The following is an 11,366-nucleotide window of genomic DNA, read 5'->3' as shown; positions in this document are numbered from 1 at the left end:
GAGCCTGACCCGCGCCAAATAAGCCTGCGGAGAAGTCATCATGTCCTGCGAGGAAGTTGTTGTGTGGTTCTTCGGGTTCGTCTTCGACTGTAGCAGTATGCAAGACACTGGTGGTAGGAGCTGATATGAATGTTGGGTGTGAAGCATTCCAGTGCTTTTTGCACCCTGCCTGAGTCTTGAAGTAGCGGTTGTTACGAACTCAGTTGGTTCCGCACTAGATACCCGCAAGGAGCACCGATCTAGTGTTGCGAAGAGTTTCAAGGTAAGACTACTAGACGGAGAGTCTAGTAGAAGACGGTGTAAATGTGATAGAAGCGATGAAGCTTGCTATCTAGCTTTCGTGCTATCCCTCTATCCTGAGGCTTTAGGCGTGATACTGAGTAGATTCAAGTTAAGGACTACTACAGCGTACGGAGTCCTTTATATACGAAAAGCAGAAGATACCGGTTGAACGGTAAGGGTCAAGGGTAGTACCGACAATGCGGTAAGGGCATAGGGTATGAGTCAGAGATAATGGATAAACCAGATAAGCAGTGCGAGAATGATCAGCCAGTATGGATAAGCTGAGTGAACGGTAAGATGGAAGTCGCTTTAGCGGCTGCGAGCGGTAATGAAAAGATAGGCAAAAGAGAATAAGCTGGTCCAAGGGGTTTACGTAACGTCCCTGTAACATCACCTCCCGTTCTAAGGGTGAAGTCACCTGGCTTCATGCGTCAAGGCGGGCATCGTCTAAGAAAACATCGTCGACGTCTAAACCTTCGATCTCATTAACTTCAAGCCGACGGTCATCTTCGTCGTCATGGTCAGGGATAATGCCCTGGCGGGCATCATAAAAGCATTCAAGACGCGCGAGTTGCGCGTGGAAGTTAGGGTCGGAACGACTGCGACAAAGAATAGTGCGTCCGTTAAGATGTGGGCAGTATGAGGTGAAATGTCCTGGGGTGAAGACCCCGCAGATACGACAGAAGTACTGATGGCAATGACGATGTCTATGGCCATATCGTTTGCAGCAGCGGCAGATGAAGTTGGCGGGGTGGGTCTGCTCTGTTTCAATAGCTTCGAATTTGGCATGATGGATACGATCTGCGGTAGTAGTCATGACTCTTTCTGGTTCCCCTGTTTCGACAGTTGGGCGCTATGCCATGGAAGATAGGAGGGTATTTAACTGATAACGGTAGACCAAGCGAAAGGAGCATGGTGGTTCCACGGTTACGGCGATTTTGTTTACTGGGGGAGGTGGTACGGCCAGTTGGTTTGGGGACATGTAATGGTTTTCGTTCAGGAGTTTTCGGAGTAGGAGGTGGGGAGTAATGCATGATGGACGGTGTGGCAGTTCCATCTGCTTCTAAGAAATCTCCTTCAAACTCGCTTTCTTCAGCGATGAGATTAGGTAAGTTTTCTGCTTCAGGGGGTTCTGGAGTTTCAGCATGGGGTTCTGTGGGTATGAATGGTGCCAGTTCAATGTTTTCTTCATCAAGAATGCTCGGTTGGATAGGGGATGGTGTGGGTTGTGCTACAAATTCACCGTTGTTGATCTGATCAACAAGTTTGCTGAACTTTTTCGTGGCTAGGAGTGTCATGACAGTGTTTTGATTTTGGTTTGTGCGTAGCGAAGGGATACTGTCCCGAATGTTCCACATTTGCACTCCTGCATGTTGACGATGCAGGCGGTGAGGGTATCTGCGGTTCTGAATGCTGCAATGAGTTCGAAGAGGATAGGGTCGTTGCGGGCGATGATGAGGTTGTCGATTTCTATAGCATAATGGCTGTCTAGGATGAGTGCCTCCCAGAGGGCTTTGTCTTCGTTCATGGGTGTGAGATGAGGGTGGGAGGCAAAGAAGTTGGAGTCGTTTGATGAGTTGGACATGTTTGTTGGTTGCAGAATTGTCTTCTTAGTTCTTGCTAGCGAGTTTTCTTTTATACGTTGTCAGGATGTCGGATGAATTAGCCAAATCTGACTCGGTTTGCCAAGAGTTGTCCGATTCGGGATATCCTTTCCACGATACAAGGTATCAGCAGCAATTACCCATTCCTTTATGGGCAAGTATTGCTTCTATTTCGTATTCTTCTTCGCCGTTGATTACATCAGGTGGTGGTTCTTCGTAGTTCGGGCCGTGAACGTCGGTTTCGTGATAGGAGGATAGTTTGGAAGCGTGGAATGTGGAGTGAACTCTCCAGGTTTCCGGAAGTTTGATCTTGAATGTGATTGGTGATAAAACTTCTTCTATGGTGAACGGTCCGTATCTTTTCGGTGCGAGTTTCTTTGATGGGAGTTTTGTTAATAGATGAGCTGCGGATAGCCAGACCTTATCCCCTTTCTTCTATGGGGTGTACTTTCTTCCCTGCATTCTTTCTCCCATTCATTGTTGGGCAAGGGCGTGGCATGCCAGTGCTTCTTCCCGGATCTTTCCAAGGTGTTTCAGTCGTTTTTCTACTGCTGGTACCGAAGTTGCGGGGAACACCTGGGGTAGGCTTTTTGGTTCATATCCCATCATTAGGGCGAAGGGTGATGTATTTCTGGCGGAATGTTTCCTTGAGTTGTGGATGAATTCGGCCATCGGCAGATGTTGTGACCATTCGGCGGGGGTGGTGCGGCAGTAGATTCTGAGGTAAGTTTCTAGTTCCTGGTTAAGTCGTTCTGTTTGTCCATCTGTCTGTGGATGATAGGCTGTAGAGAGGGCTACTTGGTAATCCAGGATCCGTCCTAGTTCTTTGGCAAATTTGGAAGCGAATTGTGGTCCTCTGTCGGAGATGATTTTGTCATAGAGACCGAAGCGTGTGAACACCTTTTTAAAGAAAAGGTTGGCAACACCTTCTGCAGTAATGGTTTTCTTGCATGGACACAGAATTGCCCCCTTCATTAGGCCATGGTCGACCACGACCATAACAGAGTCGAAGCCATGGGACAGGGGAAGATCAGTGATGAGGTCAACGGAGACCTGCTCAAAGGGGCAGGTAGCAACGGAGGGGATTGGCATCAGAGGTGGGGTGATGGGGTGAGTGTCGGACTTCATTTGTTGGCAGATGGCGCACCCAGCAACATAGTTTCGGATGTAAGTGCCCATACCAGGCCACCAATAAGCTTTCTTGACATTCCATTCGGTGATAGTGCGGCCGGGATGGCCCGCGGTAAGGTGATCATGGTGGAGAGCCAGGACTTTCCAGCGAAGATCGGCCGGTACGTAGGCCCGGTCTTTATAAAACAGTACACCATCGGTGAAGGCCCAATCGGAGAGGGCAGATTTGATGGGTGGCGCACAGATACCGCTCAAAGCCTGGAGGGCGGTCTGGATGGTGGAGTCAGGTGCAGACTCGGTAAGGGATTTAAACTGGTGCGCGAGCACGCCATCGACCAGGTGGATGAAGAGGGAGTCTGGGAGTATGGTCACATTGGTGTTATCAGGGTCGCCAACGACATGGTCTGGTCGTCGTGACAGGGCGTCAGGGGTGGCAAGCTTTGCGCCAGGGACATGGTGGAAGACGAGGTCAAATTCACTAAGAGTAAGCTGCCACCGGGCTTGGCGACATGTCAACTGTTGCACCGATCGGAAGTAGAGGAGATTTTTATGGTTGGTGAAGACAATAACAGGGTGGGGGTTGCCTTCCAAGAAGTGTCTCCAACTTTTGAGCATGCGTATGACAGCTAAGAGCTCACGGTCGTAAATCTGATAATTGCATTCGGCGGCATTGAATGATTGGGATAAGTACCTGCAAGGGTGGTAGGCGCCATTTTCATCGGTCTGTAATAACACAGTGCCAGTGGCGAAGAGCGATGCATCAGTGGCAAGGGCAAATTGTCTGGTTGCGTCGGGGTTACGGAGCACAGGTTCCGTGAGGAAACTGTGTTTGAGTTTGTCAAAGGCGTTTTGGCAATGATCTGTCCAGTGAAAGGGTTGATCTTTCTTTGTTAGATCAATCATGGGTCGTGCGATATCCGAGTAATGAGCAATGAAGTGTCGGTAGAAGTTACAGAATCCGAGGAATGATCGCACGTCTTTGACAGTAGTTGGCATTTGCCACTGACTGATCCCTTCCAATTTGGCGGTGTCCATTGAAACTTTGCCCGGGCGGATGATCATCCCAAGGTATTCTACTTCTTGGGCGTCAAATGTACATTTCTCTGGTTTGAGGAATAATGTTTCGGTGCGTAGTTTTTGCAGGATGATTTTCGTTCGGCTTTGGTTTTCTTCTAGTGTGTCTGAAAAGATGAGTATGTCATCCATGTAGACAATCAGCCATCCAGCATCAATTTCATGCTTAAACGTCTCATTCATGTAGGCTTGGAATGTCGCAGGCGAGTTGCATAATCCGAAGAACATGACTTTTGGCTCAAATAGACCAAATGATGTGGAGAAGGTGGCTTTCCATTGATCGTCGGGGTGAATCAGGATATTATTATATCCAGACCAAATGTCCATTTTGGTGAAGTATTTGGCGTCTTTGAGTTTTGCGATCAAAGGGGGAATCAGTGGAAGTGGGTAAGCATTTTTGACTGTCCAGTCATTGAGGTAGCGATAATCCTGGCAGGGGCGGAGGGTTCCTCCTTTCTTTCCCACAAAGAAGAAGCCACTTGATTGTGGCGACGTGGATGGTTGGATAAAGTCTTTTGTGAGTTGTTCGTCGAGAAAGGCTTTTACTGCTTCAGTTTCTTTTGGGGAGAGGGGGTACATGCGGGTAGATTTCGGGACAAATCCAGGTTTTGTTTCGATACGATGATCTACGAGGTGTCGGCTTGGGGGGAGTTGGTTTAATCCGTCTTTGGCGAAGATATCCCGGAATTTGTGGAGGTATTCGGGAACGAGTTCTTCGAAGGTTTTCTTGACTTTTTCCTGGACGTCCTTCATCGTGAATTCTTGTGCTTTGTTACTGGTTTTCTGGGTTTCCTCAAGTTGTTCATGCAGGGATTGGGAGAGGATCCAGGTGTTCCACAATGATTCTGGTCTGCCGAGTTTTCTGATTTCTTGATAGGATGTTCCATCCCGTACCAGCGGGGAATCAGTGTCTAGGTTTTCGATCATTCAGATGGTTGTACCATCAAATGAATATTCAACTAGGACTTCATCATCTTCCAACTGGTAGGTGGAAACATCGGTGACTGGTTCAGCAAGATTAACTCATCCGAGCCAGGTATCCTCGAAATTGTCAAATATGGGGTCTGCTGGTTTATTCTTTTCTGTGGTTGCCTTTTTCTTTCATCGCCGTTTTTCTGCTATTTCTTCTAAAGCGTATTTTGAACCTTTGGGTAATTTCTTTAAAGGGGAGAAATCTTCAGGAGGTTCATCAGTTACGGTTGTTTTTCGAATCGGGGGAAATCTGTAAGGTTCTGCTCCGTTCGCCTGTCTTTCGTCATTGATCATTTGTTCGATTTCTGTCGATCGTTTTGTCCGTGTTAAAGAGATGGTATCGTTCTTCCAATCAATTTCTGGTTGCATGGCGGAAAGCCACGGCTTTCCGAGGAGGATGTCATCATTCCTGGATAGTTTCGTGATATTGAAATTTCCAAGCATGCATTGTTGGTCGATTTTGACTGCGAGGGTGCAGTAGTGCGTTACCCTTCCTGCAGTAGAGTTGCTTCCATCAACTGTTCGTATGTGGAAGGGGTCAGTGAGGGGGTAGGTGCTGATTTTATTTTTTCGGACGAAGAGGTGATCGACGAACGATCCTCCTGCTCCAGAGTCGATTATGGCAGTGGTGGCAATGGTTTTTGCGTACTTGGTAGAAAAAAGCATGATGGGAATGCGGAATTCATTGGATTTTCCAATGGCTTTAGTATACAGTACACAAGTAGAAGGTGCTGACATTGCGACAGTCCTTCGGTTTAAAAATCCATTCCTTTGGCCACTGAGATCTCCTTGGCTCGTATCTTGGCTACGGTGTAGGGAGTATCCCTACGCTAGGCTCGTATCCACTGTTTTTCCGTCCATCCGGCATCCATCCACATCCTATCCATTCCATCCGATACTCATCCGCTTTTCGGATGACATGCGGATACCTTCGGATCTCCTCCTATAGCTTGCGCATCCGCTGCATCCGTCCTGTTCACATCCATTCTACCTCATTGGTACGTACTCACACGCATTTTCTTGTTACTGACTGAACACAGACATATCCTCTCACACTCCAGTATTTTTCGGATAGCTTATGGCATGGTCTAGACTCGCTACCTATATCTCTATGTTCCTTGAAAATACTGTACCCTATAAGCATGGAGGTTTTCGAAAAATACTTACTTCATGTAACTTCCTCCCACTTTTCCTGCACCTTACCAGAAGGTCACTTTGACTTATACCCACTATCCATCTAACCTTTAATGAACTTCCTTTGACTTTGATTCGCATCCCGTCCGATCCGCAAGTGCCATCCGCTCCATCCGACGAATCTGTACATTTCGCATCCTATCCGTTTCATCCGCTTTTGTGGATCTTTCATCCTATAGGGTCGCTTTAGACAGAGACTAGTATTCCCCAGTAGCAATCCCCTTAAGGGTCGAACGCACTTGTTCCCAAGCAAGGCAGCAGGCAGCAAAGACCCAACTGTGTAGTAGATTGATTTCACTCTGCTGCACTTGTTGTACCCACAACGGGCATTTCTTCATCATCATCTTCATCATCAAGCTGGGTAATCCCAGACTGTCCCTTTTCCTCCTTCTCAGGCATGGTCTGCCTGCTTTTCAACGCTCCTCGTTTAGGGTGGAATCTTGGGTCATTGGCCCTATGTCCTGCTTTCTTGCAAGTGAAACAGAGTCCTTCCCTGAAGCATTTCTGCCTTTCTTCATCCATGCGGTCAATGTCCATTGCGTTTGGGTCTCTGGCTTCTCTTTTGGGAGGAGTGTATCGGGGGTTCCCAGTTCTTTTTTGGAATCCCCCGTTGTTTCGTCCTTCCCTTGCGGTGATAGCCAACAGCTGTTGGTGGTTGTTGTCTAGGTCAACCACTTTCTTCAAGAGTTTTTCAAATGTTTCGATGTCGCTGTTGTTGATCAGGAGTCTCCAGCGGAGTTTCTTGTCCAGGCCATCCAAAAAGAATTGGCGTAGTGCACCGTTATCGGTGATTCCTCCTCTCGTGGTGAGTTGTCAGAATGAGGCGAGGTATTCTCCAAGAGAATGGGTTTGCTTGAGATTCCTCATCTCCGTAATGGCTGCTCCCACGGAGTCTACTTCTTTGAATGCCTTCTTGAAGTCTTCAAGGAAGTCTTCAAGCTTGCCATATTTTGCCGTGTTGGTTGCATCTTGGGTGTGTTCCATAAAGTCGTCTGCCCAGGTGGTGGCTGCTCCCTTTGTCATGTATGACAGATAGAGGATGATTTTTTTCTTATCATCGTCGTAGATCTTTTCGTTGACATCAATGTAGGCGGTGATAGATCTTATCCATCGTCCGGCGTCTTTTCTATCTCCAGAGAATTCGGTGGGTGTACCGATCCGTATTTCTACGGGTTTGGCAGTGGTTCCTGATCCAGACATTGCTGGGTGGATAAGCGGGGGAATGGGTGGTCTAGGTGGGGGGTTTGTTCTTCATGGAGAGGGAAGTGGGCGAAAGTCTTCATATTCTGATTCGACGTCTTCTGACGCAGATGATGGGTCAGATGGTGTGGGAGCTCTTTCCCAAGTGTGATGAGGTCTTCTCGATGCTATCTTTTCTGGTCAATGGTACGCTCTCACGATGGAGAGACTGTTCGGGGTAGAAACTTGAATCTTATGTTACGAACTCAGTTGGTTCCGCACTAGATACCCGCAAGGAGCACCGATCTAGTGTTGCGAAGAGTTTCAAGGTAAGACTACTAGACAGAGAGTCTAGTAGAAGATGGTGTAAATGTGATAGAAGTGATGAAGCTTGCTATCTAGCTTTCGTGCTATCCCTCTATCCTGAGGCTTTAGGCGTGATACTGAGTAGATTCAAGTTAAGGACTACTACAGCGTACAGAGTCCTTTATATATGAAAAGCAGAAGATACCGGTTGAATGGTAAGGGTCAAAGGTAGTACCGACAATGCGATAAGGGCATAGGGTATGAGTCAGAGATAACGGATAAACCAGATAAGCAGTGCGAGAATGATCAGCCAGTATGGATAAGCCGAGTGAACGGTAAGATGGAAGTCGCTTTAGCGGCTGCGAGCGGTAATGAAAAGATAGGCAAAAGAGAATAAGCTGGTCCTGAGGGGTTTACGTAACGTCCCTGTAACAGCGGTCACATTTTAAGTACCCACATGGAATCTGAAGGGCACTGTGGTCCCTGTGAGCAGCCTTGGGCATCCTATGGTAGCCAAGTCGAAGAGCTGGTCGAAAACACGTGATAACACTAAGTTCAACTGTACTGTGTAACAAAGTCTGATTAGTGTGTGTACACCAGTCGGTACTTGTTTGGGAGCTTACGAGTTTTTCCAACTTCCAAGCCCGCCTTTCTCACTCCAGCAAAAGTTTTGCCCTTCATCTAACTTCCCAAGTCATAAACTCATCTCCTCAGTCATGTCTACCCAAGACACTCCCTGTTGCACCCGTCCATCAAATGCAACCGCTCGGCCTGGCCAGATAGTGCTTGACGCAAAGATCAAGAGGTGTACCAAGGCACAAAAGGCCGCCAACTGACCTTACCCTCAAGGAAGCACAGGAAGCACAGGAAGCACAGGTCCAAAAAGGGTTGGAGCGCTTAGCTGGTATGCAAAATGAGATGGAGAAAGTGCAGGAAGAATTACTCAACAAAAAGGCGATCCCTGTTTGGCCCAAGCCAAGGGCTCGTAAGGCGACTAAACCTGTAGTAAGGAGTGGTGATGATCATACTGACAACATGATGGAGGCTGATGAGGCAAACGACCTCCAGGAGGCTGTCGAGACCATGGAGGCTGTCGAGAACATGGAGGATGGAACCACAGGAGCAAAAAAGAGGAAGGTAACAAAGAAAGGCAGAAAGCCGCTGATAAAGGACGCTATCAGTAACATGCAGAAGAAGATCAACGAAGCACCATCAAAATTGGAAGGTGACACTGATAACGCCAATAATGTAGCACGTGTATCTGATGGGAAAGATACAGCCAGCACCATAAGGCTTCCTTTCTCTCACCATCTGATGTTACTTCTCACTGAATCAACATTGTATTTCCTCAATCTCACTTCCAGTTTCAATGCTACCACTCAGAAATTCGCATTGGGTGGCCAGGTGACCAATTGGATTTCAGGCAGTCAAGCCCAGAAAATCAGAAGCCCATGTCCTGCGCATCCAGCATTTCATTTTCAACTTGAGTGCCTCCAACATCAATTTTCTCACAAGGCACTGCCTCCACTGCAGCAACTTCGGATGCACAGGTCCCAATTCGCAAGCCTGTGGTTCCTGTTGCAGAAGCCCTCATTGGCGACTTTGCAGATGATATTGATGATACGTTGGAGTGCAAGGCCACTATTGCGCAAGGCAAGGGGAAATCGAAGGTGATCAGCTACTGTTTGATCATTGGTATCCGCGCGCTAATTATTTGCTTTGCAGGTGGCCTCGATATTCGAAGATAATGTGGACTTTGACAAGCCTAATGCTCCGGTAGGGTATGAGCCGGATGATGATTCTGTGACTTCATTTACAGAACAGGAATGGTACTTGCAGGGGCCTCAGGCTCCATTCACGCAGATCGACAATCACAGGATCCTCAAGCAGAAAGCTAGCGTGGATGACGTCTTAGATGAAGAACAGGAATAGGGCTCACAGGGGCCTCAGGCTCCATTCACGCAGATTGACAATCGCAGGACCCTCAAGCGGAAAGCTAGCGTGGATGACGTCTTAGATGACGACGAGGAGTCTATGGTTTCTGACTGGTCCATGGATATTGAAGGCCCCGATTTTGAAGACACATTCAAGCCTGAGCCCAAGCCTGAGCCTCCAGTGGTAGTGAAGAAGGAGAAAGATCCGTGCATGACATTTTCAGTAAGGACTCTGAATATAATCGCACTCACTCTGACACTCACACAGACATCGGTATCGGTTGTGACTTCTGTCGCTGACAGCAAATCACCTGCTCCCAAAAAAATCAAAGTCGGGGCACCCACTGCATGTGCCCATGGCACTCCCACCATCAAACGCCAGCTCAATGTGGACACTGTGCCGGAGAACATGAAACCTTGTAGTGCATATTGTAACGTTGATTTACCTGCCACGATGCAGGTAGATCAACGCTGGGCAAAGAAATATCTTCCTACCGCCATGTTATGGGCTGGAAGTTATGAAGATCTCTGGACTATCCCAGACGACATTCTTCTCCTTCATGCGCAGCTAATTTTTAACGCAGTATACAAGGAGCTCAACATCACTATTGTTCATGGTAGTGTGATTCATTCCCTCGTAAGTTCACTATTTTATATCGAGCTTTACTGACTGTACTCGTAATTAGACTGCGCAGCGAATTTCTGAATGGCGCAGCAACTTCAGCTCAATGGGCCTGGTCATTATTGTGGACTTTTTGTCATGAAACTCTGACTGCGATTCTGTTCAACTTGCCGCTTACCTTCTCGCAGACTATGCATTCCTATTCGAGGACCCTGACAAGCCAAGTCCCCTCACAACATACCGTTCTCCCTTCATATTACAGCTGTTGGGCACAGCGCATCTTAATGCCATCAGTGGGTATGTTGAGGTTCCCAACCTCGACACACACGCACTTGCAACAGGTGCCACCAAGATGTCGGGTGTTATTGCTATCTGTGCTGCAGCTGTAAGTTTGATTTTATGATGGTTTAATTCACATTTATTGTTTTTTTAGATCGAGCGTGCCCTGGGAATGTTCACAAACAAGAATTTGAAAGCCAAAGATATCTTGGTGTCCAGTGCGAGAGGCAAACTTGTCATCAAACTACTGAAAGTCCTCAACAAGGTCACCGGGAAGATGACTAATGCCCCATTTTTGTTTTCAGCAGCTCGCTGGGCCAAAGTCACCACATCATTCATCAAATCTATCTCGAGCAAGCCTGCTGGGTATGTAGAGACCACAGTACAGATGGCACATGCTTGTACTGCCTTAAATGATGCCATTGAATCACAGCAGGACTCACTTAACGACGACGAGTCGGAGGACGATGAGTGCGCTATGCTTTGTAAGTACTTGTCATTTCGGTTTCATCCAACTGACATTCATCATTGTAGGATGTTGTCTCTTCTACACCGCCGGTGGAATCCCGCTGTTGTATCATCATTTTCGCTGCCATTTTTTCCCCCACATGTCCACCATTTTTCCTGTACCCCCAGCTGGCTCTCGACTTTTTATATTAGAGAGTCTCCTTAATTTTATGCTTTTTCGTGTATGCCCCCTTTTTTATGAAAGGCTTGTGCCACTTTATCTGGTTTTTTAAGTGCAATAAGTGTGAAATAAGCGAAAATTCAGAGATGGAGTGGGCTTAA

General features: G+C 47.4%; 1 protein-coding gene across 1 annotated transcript; it reads left to right on the top strand.

Annotated features, from left to right (window-relative positions):
- Positions 1 to 8,648: 8,648 nt before the first annotated feature.
- Positions 8,649 to 11,366, top strand: EDB91DRAFT_1079861 (uncharacterized protein; the record flags this gene model as incomplete). The annotated part of the gene is made up of 9 exons (XM_041315175.1): positions 8,649 to 8,967; positions 9,258 to 9,412; positions 9,468 to 9,641; positions 9,684 to 9,899; positions 9,945 to 10,313; positions 10,363 to 10,413; positions 10,561 to 10,683; positions 10,732 to 11,062; positions 11,290 to 11,366. 9 exons carry the CDS (start codon positions 8,649 to 8,651, stop codon positions 11,364 to 11,366), a joined length of 1,815 nt encoding a protein of 604 aa, XP_041180270.1.

Source organism: Suillus paluster, assembly GCF_016628075.1.
Source record: "Suillus paluster strain FC165 chromosome Unknown EDB91scaffold_11, whole genome shotgun sequence".
NCBI classification, from domain to species: Eukaryota; Fungi; Basidiomycota; class Agaricomycetes; order Boletales; family Suillaceae; genus Suillus; species Suillus paluster.
This window is presented reverse-complemented; position numbering and strand designations above follow the sequence as displayed.